At 36.8% G+C, this 23,086-nt stretch overlaps 1 protein-coding gene across 1 annotated transcript in view; it reads right to left on the reverse strand.

The window, feature by feature from the left end:
• Window positions 1-23,086, reverse strand: part of LOC118821035 — a 64,456-nt gene that overhangs the window by 9,170 nt on the left and 32,200 nt on the right. The window contains exons 3-6 of the mRNA XM_036589445.1: window positions 21,200-21,445; window positions 10,856-11,188; window positions 9,561-9,791; window positions 4,255-4,368 (exon numbers count right to left, since the gene is read on the reverse strand). Of these exons, the coding sequence (XP_036445338.1) occupies window positions 4,255-4,368; window positions 9,561-9,791; window positions 10,856-11,188; window positions 21,200-21,445 (924 nt within the window). The remainder of the gene's footprint in view (window positions 1-4,254; window positions 4,369-9,560; window positions 9,792-10,855; window positions 11,189-21,199; window positions 21,446-23,086) is intronic.

The raw sequence follows: 23,086 nt of genomic DNA on the forward strand, positions 1-23,086 counted from the left end.
TTATTATTATTATTATTATTATTATTATTATTATTATTATGAAATTGTGTAAAAAAGCTTCCTATTAGTTTCTATCTGCATGTCTTTGTTCTGTAAAAACAGCTGCCACATATTATGCAGCAGTTATTTATAGTGTATGGAAGAGGAACACAACTGTCTTTACAGGATATGAGTATTTATGGGTACCATACAAAAGCATTCACACCTTTACTCATGTAGAAACTAGAGTGTAAGCTGTCTGGCCACTCTGACCTCTAGACTCCAACTTCAGGGGCCCAAACTGACATGAACTGAAAGAGAACTGTGATAATTCAGTGTAAAATTACAGTAAATTACTGGATACTAGTTGCATTAATTTAACAGTAGCTTACTATAACATTAATATAACAGTAGCATCTTTATACTGTGACACTACACTCACCTGAGCCACAACATAACGGTGATGTAGCTGTTATTGTGTTGAACACTTACAGTTTAATTTTGCAGTAATAAGCTGTAATTCCCTGTATTTATACCTAACTGTAAAAGTAACACAAAAATGATATGAAAAATTACTTTTCATTTAACCAGACATAAAAATATTATTACAGAAAAAGGAACCACATTGTATATGCATACGCATCTCACATTTTACAGAACAAACATCACCAAAAACACATCTGCCAACACTAATAAACACTAATCATTTTTGTCCACTGCTCAGTGTTTTTTTTTCAAACAAAAAGCAAAAACAACAACAACAACAATAATAAAAAGACTTTAAGTGGCTTCCGAAACCTGAATGGTTAGAATAAAACACTTCAAATAATTTTTAGTAAAATGTTTGTGTCTACTTAACCCCTTAAAATCCCAGGCTTATTACATATTAAAGCTTACTATGCACTAATTACAAGGACTTCAAAGCAAACTGGCTGAGCTATTCTTAGGCTAAAGAAGTGTGTAATAAACCTTTAGGCCCACCAGTGGACCTTGGCCATTGCTGTGATATCCCATAATGCTGTGTGGTACAGCTCAGTAATTTGCTGTGGTATTACTGAAAACATCTTAAGATAAGTTGATTTCACAATAAAATGAAGACCACAGTATTTTACTGGACAAAAAAGTTTGATTCTTGCCTTTTCACCAATTGCATTATTATTAAACTTTAACTCATTTAGAGATTCATTTGTCCTGTTAGCCTAAAACCCCTTTTATTATGATTATTATAATTATTAAAATTAATTTCAAATGACTTCATTATTGTGCCATTTAACTATGCAGAAATGTTGGAAAATCTGTGGAATTTACTAAGAAAAATTAAATTGCTTTGGTAGATTTTCTCCATCAATGAGTGAGACAATCAATACAGAGCAGAGCAATAATTCAGGCTATTTTGAAAGCAGTTCATCCTTCAAGCCAAAGCCATTCACAGAGAAACATTTCCTCTGATACAAAGTGAGGACAGCATGCTTAAGCAAGGACAGAAGTAAAACAAGGCCGACTAGTTTGGTCTCATCTGTTGAAAACATTTTCACTCTCAATTAAATTTACCATTGTCCTATGTTAGCTGAACTTCTGCTTTCTCTGCCATAGGAAACAAAGATTCTTAGATAAAAACTTAATCTGTTCAATTAAAACACTTGAAACTATTGCTTTTTAAAATTGCTGTTGGTCTACTTGTTATCAGTGTTCACACAATTATTAAATAATTGCTTGATTGCAACTATTTTCCACAGTTGTTTGCTTTCACAATGCTATGTTTACATTCCAACAGTATGGCTGAATATGGATGGATGCTTTTCAGCCAAATATATGTAAATTAAACAACGCATAACAAAGCGTCTTGGGTCATATGAAACTGGCTTGAGCTAGAACACCTCTAGAGGGCAACAGTGAGCAACGTTTGTTCATTTGAGCTTAAGCTGTTTCTGCCATCAGTTGTTAGCTATTGACCTGCTCACACGATGAGGTCATATGAGACATCAAAGCGTGTCACAGATAAAAGAAAAATATTTAGCGAACACTGCATGCTAGAGAAGTACTTTCATTTTGCCAGGAAGGGTAGCATTGTTCTGGCGATGAGTCAGGATGATTGGTCAACGAGTCAGGAACACAGCCTGACTTATTGGTCAACAGACTTGACCCAAGGTGCCAATGGCAACAATAACTCTTCAACACTGAGAAACATATACAGCGATCAGGTATAACATAATGACCACCTCACTGCTTCTACATTCATTGTCCATTTTATCAGCTCCACTTACTACATAGGTGCACTTTGTAGTTCTACAATTACAGACTGTAGTCCATCTGTTTCTCTGCATACTTTGTTAGCCCCTTTTACCCTGTTCTTCAGTGGTCAGGACCCCCATGGACCCTCACAGAGCACTGCTGCATGTGTCTGATCCACTCATACCAACGCAACACACACTATCACACCACCAACACATCAGTGTAACTGCAGTGCTGAGAACAATCCACCACCCAAATAGTACCTGCTCTGTGAGGGTCCATGGGGGTCCTGACCACTGAAGAACAGGGTAAAATGGGGCTAACAAAGTATGCAAAGAAACAGATGGTGTTGCCTGATCAGTGTATAATCACAGAAGACCTTCACGTTGGATTTGAATTTGTCATAAAATGTCTCCAAAAAGACTTTTTTGCAGTTCAAGACTGGATTAAAAAACTTATGAAGAGAAACAGTGAAGTCCTCATTGAAATGGCAAAACACTAGCCTTACGTGAAAAAAAAATGAAAGTAAATCTGTAGAATGCTGTGTTCCCAAGATGCTTATTGTTTTATGCATGACATGATTTGATGTCGAGTACAATAATGTCATCCTAAGAGGGTTAAGTATGAACAGCTAAGCAAGATATCTTATCAGCCAATTTGACCACTTTAGGCTTGTACTTTAAAGGGGACCTATTATGCTTTCTGGGTTTTTCCCTTTCCTTTTGGGTGTTTTGTAGGTTTTTGCACAAAATGTTAAAAACAAACAAACAAATAAACAAATAAAAGCTAAAAAAAAAAGATGATGGTTCTTTTCTGCTGATGATTGAGGTGGTGTAAGGTCGAGAGTCTGATGGTTTCTCTCCTACTTCTCCTTTGATGATCCAGATTGGTCTACAGAGCCTCATTTAAAGTTTATCTAGACTCTTGAAAGAGATGGTACTTTAAGGGTTCTTTAGTAAAGAAAAAGGTTCTATAAAGAATGATGAACACTCCTTTTTGAAAACCTTTTTGAAAAGAGTTCTATATAGCACAACAATAGGGCTCTTCTATTGTTACAATGCAAATCTTATAACAATAGAAGAAGCCTTTTGTCTACAGCACATTCTCGATCAATCTAATCTTTCTTGATGTAAAGAATCCTTTAATCATGCAGAGGGGTCTTTGAGTGTTCACAGTTCTTTATAGAACATTTTTTCTTTACTAAAAAACCCTTGAAGAACCATTTTTCAATGAGCGTAGAGAACATAATGCTGCCAATCCCTTCATCAGTGTTAGGTTTCTGACCACAGAGCCACTGTTATTTGGGCATTTTAGGAGGCGGGCCACTCTCAACCTAGCAGTGAGTATGAAGTCACGACCCCAGTGATATCTGGACAATAGCAGTATTATGGTAAAAAACTCACCATTGATGAATGAGGGAGGCTAATAACAGTGCCTGAAAACAGATGAGCCTCGGTCTGTAACTGGACACCTCTATCATCATAGATGGAGCCCATAAAAAAGCCACTGAGTGGAAGTATAAGGTGGGCGTTTCTAATACAGCGGCCAGTCAGAGAAAGTAAATTGTGGGTGTTTCCAAATAAGTGCACAGTGAGTGTACATTCTCCAATATTAATACTATTGATAACACTGATAACAGACCCTAACAAAGATCTTAAAAACAACTTAATATGTAATTGCTCTTTAATGGCTGTTAATAATAAACATTATCACTGGAACAGGTAACCCTTGATTGAGTGACATACAAATAATCAATCATTACTTTGAATTGTAGGAACTTAATTATTGACTATAGTTTGTTGATTTGGTTACTTAATACATATATTTTATAAAATGTGAAATATTAAACATTTACTTAGTCGCTTGAAAACAGTTGAATTATGAATAAATTTGATAATTATGAATAAATACATAGCAATTGTCTATGGCCTGTTTTGAATGATGAGTATTTATTAACATATTTTTAAAGCTGTTATTTACAGGCCTGTTATTTTAAAGTTCACATATTGTTAATATAATAAAGAAGAAACATACAGGTCTTACTTTCAGCTGCTCTGCGTTTCTTGTAGATTCTGGTGTAGATGTAAAATGCTCCAACTAACAGGGACAGCAGGATGATGACCTCAAAGAGCCACACTGACACAAACACTATGAAACCTGACAAACACAGAAAAAATGAGTGAGACAGAGACCTGGACTATGCTGTAAATAAAGTACTGTATACTGTATGATATACTAGTATATACCTGCATGCTGCTCTTTTAAAGTACTATTTTATGCCTATTTTACACTCCAGTAGAGTATCCAGTATTCAGCAATTACTAAGATGTACCATGTGCTATACTACAGGGCCACCAAGGTGATCATTTCCATGGTTATATTTTCCAGAAATGACCATGCTTGAGGAACAATATATGGATCATTCTCTCAAACTGATTCAAAGTCAAAGCTCAAAACACATTTCGGACTTTTATCTGACTTGGACTCCTTTTGCTTTGAGTGATCCATTACCTTAATAATGTTTATTTTATTAAAACAAATGATTGAACATTCTATTTTGTCACCACCAAAACAGTAATAACACTACCAAAACATTACCAAATATTTCAGGAATGGCTGTTTTGGTAGAGACAATTTTAGCTAATTTTGAGCAGAACTCAAAAATGCTAAGCAGTGCATGTCTAGCAAACACAGCTTTGAACAGTTGTACACACATAAAAGCATACTAGTTTCATGAAAACACACACAAAAAATCTTAATTGCAGAAAATATGTGTTTGAGTAATGACAATTCATCAGGTCACACACTGATTTTCAGACTTTGGAACTTATTTATTTAAAATAAAATGAGATCTAACTGCTCAACGTGTAGGACAGGGATGGCATCTCACTTCACTCTGCACTCTAAAATGCAGGAGTGTGGCTAAAATAAATATAGACTAAAAATCTTTGTTTCAGTCGTGACATAAAAACATGGGGCAACGTTTTATACATAATTTTATCTATTTAAAAATAAAATCATGCTAAATTTATGTAGTCCTTCTACTTCACTTTAAAAGAAATCAAGTTTTAATTTTTTCACAAATTAAAATTTAGTGATTAGCATTTGGGACTGGCACCTCCTAATAGAAGATATCTTATAAATGATGATAAATATTTAGCTTAGTACCATCACACATTCCTCCGACTCTGAAGAATCCATGAACTCCATCTCCCAGAATCCTCTGGAAGATCACGTAACTGATGACACTGCACAGTGCTCCAATCATTGCTTGCAGTCACCTGAGTATTAATCTCGTTCGCCTGTATCTTTTGTCATGTTATCTATTATAGTTAGTATAAAGCCCGGACTTTTAGCTCAGGTTCTTTGGCGAGGTATTGCCTCTATTTGTGAGAGCTATTGAGTGTTTTGTCTGATTTCTGTTTGTCTGTTATGATCTTGCCTTGGACTCTCTGACTTTGCTTTTTGCTTTTTTTTATAATAAAGCCTTACTTTTCACTTGTTACCATGAGCATCTGACTGGATCTGTTACATTACAAGCACTCTCAATTAATGCCTTGATTTTAAATAGATCATAACATAATTCGGTAACACTTTCTATGAATGTCACCTTTGTAAGCATCTATAAACACATTCATAACATGTTATAATGCATTCATAAGGCATTACAAACATGGCTATACATATCTATAAAAATGCATTACACGTTATAGCCATGCTTATTATGCATTATAAATTGTTAACATAATAAATTATAAATACTGTTCATAACAAATTATAAGAGCTCATAAGTTGTATTTGTCCACTCTAAGTAAAGTGAAGCGTACTGTACTAAAGCCTCCTCCAGTGTTCAGAGTGAGGCTTCAAGTTGAAGTATTTAGTGAAGAATTTACTGAAACACTAAAACTTACATAATAAAGCACATTACAGGCTTCAAATGTCAGAGTTTAAACTAGTGTTGCCATCAGTGTTTTACCCAATGTGGGAAAGGTAATGTACACCACCGTTAGCTTGGTATTTTTCTTTACTTTACGCTCTCCAAGCTGGGACTGACTTCTTTGGCACTGACAGTATAACATGTTATCAACACTATTTATAATGCATTATATTAACAATTCATAATGTATAATAAACATGGCTATAAAGTGTAATGTATAACCATGTTTATAATGCCTTATGAATACATTATAACATGTAATAAATGTGTTTATAGATGCTTACAAACGTGACATTCATATAAAGTGTTACCCATAATTCTTGTAAATATGTAAGGTCTGAATATTTAATTTAATTTAAAAACTTTTAAAAAGCACATCATCTTTACTGGAGATATTGTTGGTCACATATTACTGGTCATGAATTGAATACTACTTTACTATTCAAAACTATACTATTCTGGTGTTTAAAAAAAAATGATTTAATAATATCTCTCAATCAACTCCCAGCTGAAATCATGCAAACACCATAAACACTGGGAAAAACAGTTTTTGCTGTGAGGACTGCAGAAACTTCTGGTCAACAGCAGTAGGCGACAGAGAGTAAGATCGGGGCTCTCTCTTCTTCAGTACAGTGATCTTTATATGTCAGTTTTATATTATATGCATTTCCTATTGGGTTCCTCAGGCTCAGACTGCCCGTCAAGAGTACCAGGAGATTTTCCAGACAGAGGCTTGACCTGTCAGTTGGACCATCCAGGCCAGTTCTGATAAAGAACTAGAACTAAAGCACAGTGCAGCAACATCCATTAAGATGACAAACCCCCTCCTCTGCCCCTCTACCCCCTTATCTCTCACATGATTGGTTGTTGCATGGATATTTTTGGATTGGTGGACTTTTGTCAACAGCGACACAGATTTGTTTACAAACTCTACTTTTTATGTAAATAACGATAGTATTTTAGTATATTCCACTGCAGAAATCTCCCAGGCATCTGAGAAAATGATCTGTAAAGCTATTTGGTTTCACTTTATTTGGATAGCCCCCAGCAGTATGTCTGTGGATAGGCAAATTATCAATAAAGCTGTTGAAACTCAGTTGATTCTTAGTAGTATTAGAGTTGGGGTTAGTTTTAGTACCAGGGTTAGGTTTAGGACTAGGGTAAGGACATGGTTTAGGTTATAGGTTGAGGTTAAGTTTAGGATTAGGGCCAGGGCCATCATTGTGATTTGATTTAGTTAGTGTGTGAACCATTTCCAAAGCTCTTCTTAAGAAAAGCCAGTATTTGCAGTTACAATACAACACCAAATCAACCACAACCTTGCAGCGGTGGTGTATTGCAGCCGTGGGGAGCTTCATAGCTGTGACATGGCGCAGCTCGAGCAGGCAGCCTGGGAAGCTTCATAGCTGAGATGTAGCACAGCTCAAGCAGACAGCCCAAGATAGCCCTTGTTGCTGCAGTCTAGCATAATTCCAGGGGCTGGCCAAGGCAGCTTCATAGCTGCCATGTAGCAATGCTTGAGTGCATGGCCCAGGAAGCCTTGTAGCCCAGAAAGTGTCCTTAGCCATATGAGAAGCTCAACCTGGTAAGCCTGTGATCGTGGCATCGCTTATGCAGCCACCCCAAGAAACCTCTGAGCCATGGGGGGAAAGTCACTCTGATATGATGGAAGCATCACACTATACCAACAAACAATCCAAAAACAGGACAGAAACTAAACAAACAAAACTGTAAAGTGGCAGATATATTGCAGCAGCATACTTACAATGAAAACACATACACTGTGGTCAAAAATGACTTCCACAGGCTTGTGAGAAGGGGCTATATTTACTTGTGGTTCATCTCATGCAGGGCACTTAACATAGAACAAACTCACAGGAAGTGCTCAGGTGCAGTATGTGTAGTATATTCTTGCTCTATCCCTCCATCTTCAAAGGAGTATATACTCTGTTTTGGATAGCGTACATAATTATGATATTATGACTATCAATATCATTATCAATACTATCAATAATTCAAAACACAAATATAGTCATATGAGAAAGTTGAAGTGAAAGGAAGTAAGCACAACCTACATTTACATTTACATCATTTAGCAGACGTTCTTATCCAGAGCGACTTACAAAAAGTGATGCAACCTCTGCATTAAACAAAAATAACATTGTTCTGCAAATGTTGTCATTCAGCAGTTTTGTATGTGATTAATTAATAGATAGTAATTGTGGCAGATATCACAAGTGAGAGTCTTTCAATTCTTGTTTTAGGAAGTTTCATACACTCTTCTTGCAGAACACTTCTGTGATGTCAAGTTGACTTTGACACATTTGCTTCCAGGATTTGCAGATATTTAGTGGAATTCATTATTCTATGTACTTCTGCAATGTTTCCATGCCACTGGATTCAACACTATCCCAAGGCATAACAGACCCACCTGCATGCTTAACACTTGGCACGGTGTACTTTTCATCAAATGCTGCTGCTTTTCTTCTCCAAACATACCTTTGGTTATTGTGACTAAAGATTTCTAAAGAGTGACTTTTGTCATGCAGGATTTTCTTTACCTTTCTGGCCAGCATACAAGCAGTTCTATCTGAGAGCTTTCTTGGTCTTGCAAATCTTGCTTTGACCTCCACAGTTCCCCTTAACTATCATTTCTTAATGACATTTTGGACAGTGGAAATTATGAGCTAGAAGTGCTTTGATATTTTTTATAGCCTCCCCCTGCTTTAAAGGCATCAGTTAGCTTCATTTTCAGATTCTCAGCCAGGTGCTTAGAGAAGCAGATGGCTGTTGAGTGTTAGCAAAATGTTTGAAGAGTAAGAGAATGTGTTATGCTTCAACATTGTCCTCAGTTGACAATTCCTGAAGATAATTCATGAACTGCTTAAACATTTCTAAGTCATTTAAGGCTCAACCAGTTAATTAAGTTCTAAGACTTTACAACTGTGAAGGTGACCAAACTTTTGCACATGACACAATTACTATTAATTTGCCTATTCTAACTGTGCTTAAACATTTACAGAAAAATCTTGATTACTTCTTCGTTTCACTTCAAAATTCAGCAAAATACATTACTTGGTCAGTGGTGCATGTAACTGTATAACAGCTATGAAATTATTAGTTAACTTCTACAACTGAAAAGTCTCTTAGGAGACAAAATAGAACTTCCAGCTCATGCTTTTTACATGCTTAATGGTGCACTGGCTCTCCAGAATACAAAATTCAAAAGGAACATGGAGGCCCACACTCAAAAATCATGAGTTTGGCCCTCTATGGTATTACCCGAAAGCATGTTTCAGGTAATGCTGTCCTCAAAGCCATTCTTCCAGAAAAATGTACTCAGCTATAATCTTTATCTTAATCTTAATCTTAATCTTATTAGTTTTGTATTAAGAGAAAGAATGAATCTTACCAGGGCACTTTTGTAATTCAATAGTTTTGTGTCCGTGGCTAACATGGTTCTTTACATGGCAGGTGACATTCCCAACTTTATCCAGCAGAAGAGTCTTGTTCCCATCAGCCACTTGTGCGATTTCACTCAGAGTCCAGATGAAGTGGAGGGAGTCTCCATCAGAGGAACAGGACACTCTCCTCTTCTCACTTGAGAAATAGCTGTCAGTCACTTCCACAGAGGACACTGTGGCTGCAGATTATAGAGCAACAGTTTATAGATTACAGTTTAGTCTACACTGGAGCTCAATCAAGATTATAGCTCTGTCAGATTACAGCCCAGTCTAGAATACAACTCATTCTAGATCAGAAAACATCCTATATTACATCTTAGTCTAGATTATAGCTCAATCTAGATTATAGCTCAGTCTATATTATAGCTCAATCTAGACTACAGCTCAGTCTAGATTGCAGCTCAGTCTAGATTATAGCTCAGTCTAGATTATAGTTTAGTCTAGATTTCAGCTAGCAATCTATCTATTTCAGCGCCTTCTAGATTATAATGCATTCGACATTACAGCTCAGTCTACATTATAGCTCAATCTAGATTGCAGTTCAGTCTAGATTACATCTTAGTCTACATTAGAGTTTAGCCTAGATAATAGCTTTATTACATCACAGTTTAACTCCTTAATAGCACAGGTTCATCACATTCCAATCATATTATTCAGTAATTACATTTAATGGGTTAATCTACATCTTAATCCAGATTACAGTATATAGCTCTATAATGTACACTACACTCTAGATTAAATTCTAATCTAGATTATAGAGCTGTAATCTAATGTGAGCTATAATCTGACTGGCACTGGTCAGTTAAAAGAGGTTAATCATTACATTTTAATCAAGTTTTAAGTTAAGTCTAGATAATAGTGCACTCTAGACTACAGCTCTGTAATATGCTCTAAACTATAATCTAGATTAAATTGTAATCTAGATTATGGAGCTGTAATCTGGATTAGGGCATTATCTGGCTAGTCTTGCCCATTTAGAAGGGTTAAGAAGAGTTATAATCTAGACTGTAAAATAGAATTAGATCACAGCTCAATCTACCACTGAATACAGGAACCTACAACCACAAGACATTTCTAATAATGTTAAACTTTTTATTTATGATTTCACTGTAAACAATGCCATAAATTCTCACGTATTTGGCTCTGAATAACATATTTTGGCCCTATTCAATCTAAAAGATGCTGTGGTAAAGAAAGAATGGTTCTTAGATTAAATTTAACTTCAAAAATTGTGTAGACCCACCTTCAGTAATCAGCTGGAGATGATAAATGCCCTGTGATGTCCCTCTTGAATCAAATGTATCTAAAATGTATCTTCCTGAGTCTCTTTTCTCTGCACTGATTATTATTATGGTTCTGCTATCAGTAACAAAATGCCACCTTTGATAATCTGGATGGTGTAATGTGATTTTTTGATTTCTAAATCTGAAAATGTGATCAGGATCAGCTCCACGGTTGTTCTTCGTTAAGATCAACTGATCAGCCTTGGATATCAGCTGCAGGTACAGTGAGTGTCCAACAGCTCCATGACATGGATCAATCTGATTAAATCTGTAATGAGGGATCATCAGCCAGTCTGCAGAGGAAGCAAAACAAGACGATTCTGTAACCAATCTGATACAATGGAGTGCAATCTATACACTTTAAACAGCCTGTTTTTATAAGACATTTTAATTAAATAATGCTCAAGTTTTTGCCCCAAAGACCTTGTGTTTCCCTAAACTTTAGACCAGAACATCTTTCTCTGGAGACAACTATGGCCCCACTGTAGAAGGCGAATACGTGTTAATGTCTACAACGCATTCGGTAATATTTAAGGTTTTAAATTGGGCTGAACTGTTCATTTCTCTGTTCAAATTGCTTGTGTGTTGTTGTTTTGCTATCCAGTGTCGACCAGAGGAGGATGCGTTCCCCTTTTCAGACTTGGTTCCTCTCAAGATTTCTTCCTCTTGCTCTTAGGGAGTTTTTCCTTGCCACTGTCGCCATTGGCGATGCTCATGGTGGCTTGGACCCAGATTTTTCTGTAAAGCTGCTTTGTGACAACACCTGTTCTAAAAAGTGCTATGAAAATAAACTTTGACTTGTCTTGATTTAATGTGCACCTACTCAAGGGGTATCTCCGTCATGGGAGTCCCCTCGAGTAATATCCAGCAAATGGGTTGGGGTGGAATTTTGTAGTTGATCTAGAGTTGTCTGCAAAAGTGTAGACACCCCTGGTCAAATTACATGTTGATTTTCGAAATGGAAATAAATTTAATAAGTTATATAAAATATAAAATGTGCCATAACTTTTGCACAGGGCACATTTTAGATTTTAATACCCCCCCACCCCCATTATGTTAAATTCAAGAAATAAACAGTAATTGTGCATTGAAATTTACAGAGGTGTGTTCTCTGTAGAGGATGTGTTCACTTATTTTTACATTTCAAAAAAACATGCAAATTTATGTGTGCTGCCCAAACTTTTTCATACAACTGTGTTTTTATTCCAATATGTATTCTATTGGCCACTGGTCCAGAGTTTGACTACAGTGAAAGTAAACTGCTAAAACAGAAAATCATATTAAATGTAGGACAATGGAGGAGAAAAAAAGTCCACAAAGTTTAATGCTTCCTATTCAGCCTGTGTGAACATTGGCAATGTTAGAGATTGCCTTGAACACCACAAATAACAAAGAGACAGAAAATCATATTTCTACATTAAAGTAAACTACTCATCAAGCTGCGGCGATGCAGCTTCCTTGTCTACTTTTGAAGATTTTTAAGCAAACCTTGGTAATAACTATGTAGAGGATGGTACATATGCCAGTAAATTAATAATGAGTCTTTAGACTGATAACTTTTAGTCATAAATTCGAGCAAAACTGTCCTACTGTTCAGCCCACATTAACTGTCCAGTTCAGATATGCCCAATAGTGAAAGGTAGTAGTAATAGTGTAATTAAAGTTTTTCCTTTTTGTGCTATAGAAACTAAACAGTCTTCTGCTCCAGTTTACTTCCTCTAACTGTATGTAGGTTTAAGCTTTATCTTCCTGTACATGCTCGACAGGTAAGGTTTAGCTTTATATTAAGTGGATATTGTTCTTAAGGGTGACATCCCACCTATTCCTCCCAAAACAACACCACTGTGACAGTGATTCACACCTCAGATCACTGTGACAGTTTTGACTGTTGTTGGGTTCTAACAATCAAAATGATGTCATGGCTTCTTTTCAATTCACTGAGTGTTCTGAAATGTTTGATCTGTCTGTACATTGACCTACAAGCACAACTACATAGTAATTCCAGTTAGAAAGAAGACTATAAAGACTCCACATGTACCTAAGCACACATACAACTGTTACATAATCAGTCATTATCACCCTTCTCAATAAACAGCACAAACTCTACAAGTATAAAATGAATCATGTAACTGGAGGAAACATACCTACTGCAGCTTCTGTGAACATCACCAGGACTCCAAAGATGAGCAGCATTTTTCATTTAATCAAGAGAACAGATGAAAAAGAGCATCAGAAAGTCTCAAGCCGACTTGGTGTTGTGATATTCATAATTGCTTTTGTGAGAAAAAGGGGATGTACCTTTGTTTCTATATCACTTCCTGTTTTCTTTCTAAACAAGAAACCACACACTGGACAGAAAAACTCCACACATCTGCTGTTTCAGGTTTTTATGGTGGAAAGCCTCTTCCTTGCCAAAGGTTCAAGCTCCTTCAAGCTGCCAGGTGATGTTTTCTGCTCAGTCTAATTTAAGTCATTCTACAGGTTTTCTATGGAACTGATGTTTAGGCTTTGGCTATGATGCCAAAGAGATGCCGCTTTTATTTTTTTTAACACATTTCTTGGTTGACTCAGACGATTTAAATTGTAACCATTTTGCCAAAATATCTTGACATTTGGAACTAATAGTTATCTGGTCTATTTTGACTAGAGCCCCTGTCCTACCTGAAAGGAAGCAGTCCCAAAAGATGCTCCCACCACCATGCTTCACTGTAGACATGATATTCCTCAGTTTGCTTGTTCTCAAACTGGTCCTCAGGAAACCCAAAATGGCCCAGATTTTCCTAATAATTTCCCAACAAGTTAGGTTCAGGCAAAAATATGTCAGGACATTCTGGTGGTCCCTGAGGACCAAGTTGAGAACCATTGCTTTACTTGATGAGCTGTGAATTGTGTGCCAAATATCTTTTTAAATTTCAGACCAAAGACTTCAAACTTTGTCTCATCAGATGGTTTTGGGCAATTTCATACATTTTTACAAGTTTTAGAAGAGCTTGGATGATCTTTTTTGTGAAAAATGACTTTCATGTTTTCTGCTATACCTTGTAGATCAGACATATACAGAATTTGGTGTATTGTTATCACAGGCAATTTTCAGAACCAATGTCACTTTACAGAAGCACCAGAAACAATTCAAAGATAATCCCAAAAAAATCATTGAAACATTTAAGTTTAATAAATACTGAAAAAATAAAATCAACTGCTTGACATGCAAAGATGGACAAATGGAAAATAGAGTACAATAGAAAACATTCAGAACTTTAAATCAGCTTCAATTATGACATCTTCTATAACAGCTGAATTCAAATATGTCTCAAGATTCCACCACACAAGTCTATGGAAAAGTGAACAACTTTAAACAACTAAAAGTAGACGCCTCTCACTGAAGAAGAAATATAATAAAATGAAAGGAAAAAAAAGGAAGAAAAGAGTAAACAAGGACATAAAGCCATAAGAAAGCTGAAAGGGAGAGCAATGTGCAATGTAGAAGTTCCTTAGCTGTGTAGCAGTGGCAGTGTAGAAGTGCTTTTAACAAGCAATTCTCTTCTTGCAGGCATCAGCTCCTCTTCACTTCATAAACTCCAGACAGTTCAAAACTCATCTCATCACTTACACCTGGTCTCATCACCACATTACATCTGTTCTCCAAAACCTCCATTGGCTTCCCATAAACTACCGTATTCAGTTTAAGATCCTTCTTCTCACCTGCAAAGCTCTCAACAATCTTACTCCTTCCTATCTCTCTGATCTTCTCTAATCCTACAAGCCTACACGTTCTTCTACCGCCGGTCTGCTTACCGCCCCCCCCAACAACCTCCACAGCTTTAGTGATGCTCCACGCCTCTCCCTTCTCATATTCCGAAATCTAATTCTCTGTCCTCATTTAAATCCAACCTTAAAACACATCTGTTCTGTCTTGCATACAATCTTCCCCTATCCTAAACTACTATAGCTCATGTTAGTTCGTCATCTGTGCTGTGAACATATATCTCTGTCTCTACTGTGTCATCTGTTTGTATGCTGTTATGTATTTGTTTCTTGTGACTCTAATTGTAATCTGTAAGTGTCTTTGAGTCCTAGCAAAGTGCTATACAAATGTCATGTCATATTACTACTATGATAATTTACATCTGTTGATTTCCAGTTAATTTTAGGGGGCATCAAGAGAGGATAAAATGAATTATCTAGCGAGATATTGATAACAGCAGACTAATATAGAAGAATACATGTGGGTACAAGCAGGTGTGCACCCAGCTGTTAGTGTCAGCTTGTTAGTTAAGCCTGCCAATTACAGAAATGCTAGTTTTGAGAAACATGCTTGTTTGTTTATGGTTAAGGTAACTGACAAAATAAAAAACTACATACATTAAGTTCATTGGAAGAATCTCTTTTTCAATTGCCCAATAAACCATCTCCTGTACTTTCTTGTCCACTAAGGCAGTGAAATGAATTGTTTGAAATTATATCGGTCAACATGATCATGTGATGCATTAACATGGTTTTGTTTGCTTGCTCCATGAAATTTCTCAAAGTTAAGATGGCTGCAACTTCACATTGGGCAAGTCAAATGCAATTTGGTTTCATGTAGGTTTCAAGTAACTAAATTTGCAGCAAAGTTGTACTGAGTAAAGACAATCTTTGAATTTAAACTATGAGAAAATGCCACCATGCAAATCTATGAGAAAATCATTTTTCATCAAAATGAGATTCGAATGGGTAGTTTGAGGAGTATTAAATGCTTTAGGAGCAGAAAAAACATATATAGTGCACTGTAATTCAATTCACTTTTTCCTATATTATTTGAACAATCTGAGCCTGATTATGTTCTGCGAATGTGTTTATTCTCCGTAGGTGATGGTTCTGTTCTGCTGTTGAGGTTGTGTGGGGTGGAGAGTCTCGTCATCTGATTGTGATGTCATTTTCTTGTGATGATCTTCTTGATCCAGATTGGTGCACAGAGTCTCCACTACCTTCTGCTCTTTACCTAGCATCACAATGGAAAAATAGCATCATCTTCAAGATTTATTCTAAAGGCAGATGTATACAGTTCCTTGCATACTGTGTGCAGGGTCATGTGAACAGAAACCATGGCCGTAGATTTTAGATGTTGTCAACATAATTACATCATGTTTAACTTGCAAACTGCAAGCCAGTTTTACAGGAAAAAAACAAAAAAAACAAAAAACAAAACAAAACAAAAAAATATATTAAGTAGAAAAAATACCAGTATTTTGTTACCAAGTATTTGGTACAAAAATACTTAAATACTGCAGTTATTTATGCACAGTGAGAAGTAGTTTGTCAGTGTTGTTTAATCTAAATTAAAAACTTCACTGTTGTATCAAACAAATTAGCTGGTTTTGTTTAACTCAAATACATACTTTGAATGAACCATTGTTTTACTAAAAGTATTTATTTGACTTGACTTGAATAAAACTAGCTGTAATAGCTAATAACAGTGTGGTTATTTGTCCTTTTTTGGTTGTGGTAACCTGTAGGGCAGTGCCCCAGGACCCATAATGGACAAAACTCCTCTGCTGAACTTGAGAGAACATTTGATTAAGAGGTTTGAGTTAGGTGAACACTGGTGTCTACAAGCCCAAATTGAAGGCCTAGCTCTACTAATCATGGTTCACCACGATCCTTTACAAAAGAACCCTTTTAATAACCACTTTTTAAAGGGTTCATAGACTCTTACAGTGACTCTTGTACATGGTTCTAAACAAAGTTCTTACTTTCTGCACTTGTTTCGGGCTGTTCGGTGCTCTGTTTCCTGTGGATTCTGCTATAGATGTGAAAGCCTGCTAACAACGACAGCAGAGCAGTGATCTCCACAACCCACACAGACACAAACATAAAGTCTGAGACAGAGAGAGAGTGAGATAGTTAGATAGATAGAGAGAGAGAGAGAGAGAGAGAGAGAGAGAGAGAGAGAGAGAGAGAGAGAGATTTCCATCAGAAATGCTTTTAAAACTTTTCATCTCGTCTAGAATTTTAACCATTTCTTCCAAGGGATTAGAGTAAATGTAAATGTAATGTAAACATAAATGTTATCTTGATATTTGAAGTGAAATTACCTTTGTAATATGATGGCTATTAAGTTAGATACTACAATAGAGATGAGTGACAAAGGAAAAACCTGAATAAATGAGTTGAGAAACATCATGAGTGTAGAAGCTTCCAGATGTGACTACCATAGAATATAATTAAGCAACATTCTGCTATGGCTTTGTGGAGTATATAAAATACTGAGCAGACCCAGTCAACATGAATTTTGAATCAAGATGGCAAAAGATTTAAATGGCTTTGAAAAAGCGTTTATTACTGAGGCATGGATGGCAGGAGCTTCAAAGACGGCTCAACTGACTATATTTTCTAAAGGAACAGTGACAAAAGTGACACCTGCGCTTAGATCTACTGTTAAAAGTCACTGGGCAACAAAGACCTGGAAAAGAGTGATATGGTCAGATAAGACATTCTTCACCAATTCTCCACAAGTGGGCGAGTGCATGTTCAGAGATGTTCACCATAAGAACAGTACAGGCCAGAATGCTGAATCCCTACAGTGAGGGGTCCAGCGGCTCTGTTATAATTGATAGGGAGGGGGACATGTTGCTGGCATTTTTTGGCTTCACAAACCAATTGAACATCTATGGGAGATTTTGGATCGAGCTCTCCTCTTGTAGAAACTATGGCAAAGCTTTAGTGGCACCTTGTGGTGGCGCAACACCTAACTTCATACGTCATGCTGATTTTCAGTGCAGCACTGCTGTGTCTGATCCATTCAGACCAGCGCAACACACACTATCACACCACCACCACCACATCAGTGTAACTGCAGTGCTGAGAATGATCCACCACCCAAATAGTACCTGCTCTGTGAGGGTCCATGGGGGTCCTGACCACTGAAGAACAGGGTAAAAGGGGGCTAACAAAGTATGCAGAGAAACTGATGGACTACAGTCTGTAACTGTAGAACTACAAAGTGCACCTATATAGTAAGTGGAGCTGATCAAATGGACAATGAGCATAGAAACAAGGTGGTCGCAATGTTATGCCTGATCGGTGTACATACAGATGGGTACTGAACAGATCTTTCTCACTTGCATTAATAAATCAATCTATCAATAAAAAATCCATCTTACCAGGGCAATGGTGTAATTCAGCGGTCTTGCGTTTACGGCTAATGTGATTGTATATGTGGCAAGTAACATTCCCAACATCATCTTTATCCAGCAGAAAAGTTTTGTTCCCATCAACCGCTTGTCTGAGTGTGATTCCACTAAGAGTCCAGCTGAGGTGCAACTGATCTCCATCTGAATGACAAGACACTTTTCTTTTTCTGAAGTAGCAGCTGTCTGTCACTTCAACTGAGGTCACTGCAGCTGCAAAATATAGAACAACAGCTCAGTGTCGATAACCAGTAACTATTGGTGTTCCTCAAGGTTCAATTTTAGGGTCAATTCTATTCAATATCTATGGATATCTATTTTCCTCCATTTTTGACAGCAAAGGACATCTTTATGCAGCTGATGCTATTTTATACTGTTCTACTGAATCTGTACACTAAATCTGTATATGCAACAATGAAAACACTGCAATACTTTTTGGGGTGGCCTAAAGACCGCTTTTCACAATGAATTAGTTCAACTAAATTAGTTTTAAATATTCTTTTCTAGAGATTCCAAAAAAAAAGAGTTGCTTTCCTCATGCACAATGGTAAAAGAATTATTGAGGCAACATAATTATCTATTTTGAGTGTCATATACATTTTGTTAGATGCATTCCATGTATGATTGTTATAATGGGTAATACCCCCTGCCCTGTATGCAGCAGACTTAGGTTCAATATATATATCTTTTTAATTTCTTAAACAGTTTGTCTTCTATACTGTTTCAACATGATCTATTTTTCTATTTTCTTTTAATTTAATTCATTGCTACTTCTTTTATAATCACAAAGCTATATTTATCATTCTTTTCAATCATTTGTTTGGTTATGAAGGATAGGCTACCTTGTAAATAATAGCCACCATCACTGTATAACAGAGGTTGGCTGAACAGTTGAAAAAATATTTCTTGTTAATCACTGCATTCCGTTTTAATTGGAATTCTATACAGGCACAACTTTTTTGGACTTTGGATTTATATCCAGTTAAACTTTAAGCTTGGTTAGTTGAGCAGTTAAAATTAATTTTTAAAATGGGATTTTCATCCAACTCTGGCAATCTTTAAAACACAGGTGCTCAGTCTTGGTCCTGGAGATCTACCACCCTGGAGAGTTCAGGTCCAACACACCTGGCTCTAACATTCAGGTGTCTCTGAAGGTCTTCATTACCTGGATCAGGTGTGTTAAATTAGGGTAGGAGCTAAACTCTACAGGGTGGTAGACCTCCAGGACCAGGACTGGGCACCCCTGCTTTAAAACATTTATAACTGAAAATATTACTGGAAGAACAATTTTGAGAAGACTTGCAAAATGTATTGATGGAAACCCATAATTTGACCTGCTATGCATCAGACGATGGAATATTGCATGGGATAAATTTAAAATTAAGTTTTCAGGAAATGTTTTTGACGTGAATTTTAAGTTATGCATTTTCAGCATTTATTCATGTTTTTTTTTTTTCTGTTAAGGACTCTTATTGTGAAGGTAGTTCAGTTGCGTAGTTATACATTTTGTAGCTGTGTGTTGTGATTAGAGGTTGTGTAGACCTACCTTCAATAACCAGCTGGAGATAGTAGTTGCCTTTCGATGTCCCTGCTGAATCAAATGTATCCAACATGTATCTTCCTGAGTCTCTTTTCTCTGCACTGCTTATTATCATGGTGCTGTTATTAGTAACAAACTGCCATCTTGGATAATCTGAATGGTTTTTTGTTATTTTGTGTTTTTTAAATTTGAAAATACGTGTAACATTTCCACTGTTGTTCTTCTTTAAGTCTAATTCATCCTCAGATGGCAGCTGCAGGTACATTGGGTGTCCCACAGCTCCATAACATGGATCACTCTGAGTAAATCTACAAACAGGGATCACTGAAATCAAGTCTGAGGAAGAAGAAAAGCAAGAACATTTTGTCATCAATCGGACACATCTAAATGTAGTGTAGTCTAAATGTAGTGTAGTTCATTCACTTTTACACCACCAGTTAAGAATTTTTAATAAGGAAATCAGAGTGGGAAAACTTCAAGCAGTAAAAAAGGTCCTTAATTTGAAATGTTTAAATGATAATCCAGTGTATGAGGCTTGATTTACTGTTGGATGCACTGTGGCTATTTGAAGTGAGCGCTCATGTTAATTTGAAGCACAGTTCAGATTGCTAAGCATCTACAACAAATTATTGATTCACAGCTCTTGTGTTAAGTATATTCATGAATGTTTTCTTCTTCCAAAATGTCATTTTGTAAGACAAAGAACAGAGTAGATTGCAGATATAACTCTATAACTATGCTGTTGCAGTTCACTTAAAAGTTGCTGCTGCGAGACCAGGGTAGCCTCCAGCTGCTTTGGTTTCTCTGCCCTCTCATCCCCTGACTATTTATTGTACTGTCCATGATTTGTTTCATAATGTCTTTTGGTATTAAATTCACTACAGTCTATAAACACATGAGAGACACAATGACAATGAGGCTCTCAGGGAAAAATGTATTCCGATATCCATCTTGTAGATGATTTAGGTCCCTGTTTGGCTTTATGGCTTTTAGAAAGCCAAAGCACCTACTCACATACTCACTCACATTTACTAGCCCACATTTAACAAGATTGTCCACAAGGGGGAGCTACTGGCTTGCTAGTAAGTTCTGTGTATGTCCAGACCAGCAGGATGTCCTACGGGGTACTACATCAGTGACTCTTTGTGTCCTTGTTGGATGTATTCATGACTAAATGGGATTCAGTAAATTCATTTGCAGGTTGCAGTCAGTGAAAAAAGACTCTTGCGCTTTATCTAACTTTGTGAACTAAACTCACTATATGTTCATGTTGCCACTCTCAACTAAAAGGTAAAATTGCAACATAGTTATTGAAAGGCCACCTAGAATGCATTGCATGACAGAAGTCATCAAGCAATTAAAACTGTCCATGGCTTGCCTTTGGGCCAGGATCTGGACTTTGGACAACGCTGATATAAGAGCAATCTGCCCACTTTTTTTTGTTTTACATTATTTTCTCAGGTGCCTAAAACTTTTGCGAGTAGTGTATAAGTGATGTAATGAACCACTTAAACATGATGTCTGTTCATCACTAGAAAGCAATCAGTTAATCTTTCAATCCATCTACCAATCAATCAGTTGTCTCAGCATCTTACCAGGGCACTGGCTCAGTTTAGCAGTGTTTTCTCCATGGCTAACATGATTTTGCACATAGCACGTGAAATTTCCAGCATCATCTCTATCCAATAAAAGAGTCTTGTTCCCATCAACCAGCTGGTATCCAAGTGCCAATCCACTAAGTGTCCAGCTGATGTGGAGCTGGTCTCCATCAGAGGAACAGGACACTCTCCTTTTCAAACTGGAGAAGCAGCTGTCTTCCACTTCCACTGAGGACACTGCAGCTGCAGATTACAGATCAACAGTTTAGATGGCAACTCAGTTTAGATTACTGCTCAGTCTTGATTATAGCTCAGTCTATATTATCTCAAACAAGAATGCAGCTCAGGCTAGATTATAGCTCAATCTAGATTACAGCTTGGACAGGGTTACAGCTCAATTTAGATCGCAGCTCAGTTTAAATTACATGTCAGCATAGTTTACAGCTTGACTTGAACTTAGATAACAGCTCAGTCTAGATCACAGATCTGTCTAGATCTTATTCTAGATCAATGTCAGGGGGGGAGGGGGAGTCTACCAAGTACTAAGGCCCATAGACATCACTGTGATGATGATGACAACCACCAACTAGCCAACCCAGTACATAATCTCAGGTAATAAACTGGCTAACGTTAATTACTACAGTAAAGTGACAGTATACCACAGTGGGTAAAGACTAATTTGCTGGTGGAACCATGGCTTCTACTACCAGAAATTCATGTAGGAGAATGTCTGGTCATCAGTCATGATTCAAAGCTCAACTGCAGTTATGCATTTTTTATGCAGCAGGACAACATGCCAAAGCATGAGAGCAAGTCCTCTGCTGAATGGTTTAAAAGAAACAAAATTAAGATTTTTGAGTGGCTTACTTAAATTCCTGACGTGAACACCATTGAGATGCTGTGGCAGGACCTGAAAATGGTCTTTACCAGGGTGCCAGGAATTTTCAAGGGGATCGGTATTTGGCTTCTAAAAGCATACTGTAGTCTTATTTGACAAAAGTCAGTTGTGTAGTTATACATTGTGTAGCTGTGTGATGTGATTAGAAGCGGTGAAGACCTACCTTCAATAACCAGCTGGAGATAATAAGTGCTTTTCGATGTGCCTTCTGAATCAAGTGTTTCTAAAATGTACCTTCCTGAGTCTCTTTTCTCTGCACTGCGAATTTCCATGGTTCCATTAGTAACAAACTGCCATCTTGGATAATCTGAATGGTTTTGTGTGATTGTTTGGTTTCTAAATCTGAAAATATGATCAATAGTTCCACTGTTCTTCTTCTTTAAGGTTAATTCATACTCAGATGGCAGCTGCAGGTACAGTGGTCGTCCCACAGCTCCATAACATGGATCACTCTGAGTAAATCTGCAATCAGGGTTCATGGACAACAAAGCTGTAGAGAAAAACAGAAATGAATCTGTTATTAATCTTTTATAATCTAATACAATCAGATTAATCCCAGCATTTAATTCAAAATACACTCCATTATTGTAGTAATGGAGTAATCTTCTGGCTTAAAATGATTCTGTAATGTGACGCCTCTTGTTATAATCAGATAAGTCTTTGTTGGTAAAACAGGGTAAACAGCTTCATGACAACCTTTAATACAGCACATTATGTATACACTGAATTGATGGACAGTATACAATGTAAACTGAATGAAACTGAATTGAATACTGAGGTTTAATTCACAGTAAATAAATGAATATTTAGATTCAAGAAGGAAGTCAACACATGTTTTATTGATTACAGCAAAGCATTATTATTATGATAACATAGCTACCCCTAACATCGGCCGTCCCCCAACATCGGCCACTTGCGCGTATTGCGCAATTCCTCTCTCTCTCTCCGCCAATTGCTCAGGCGAAATTCAAAACACATAAGCTTGC

This window comes from Colossoma macropomum, unplaced genomic scaffold (genome assembly GCF_904425465.1).
Source record: "Colossoma macropomum unplaced genomic scaffold, Colossoma_macropomum, whole genome shotgun sequence".
Taxonomy (NCBI): Eukaryota; Metazoa; Chordata; class Actinopteri; order Characiformes; family Serrasalmidae; genus Colossoma; species Colossoma macropomum.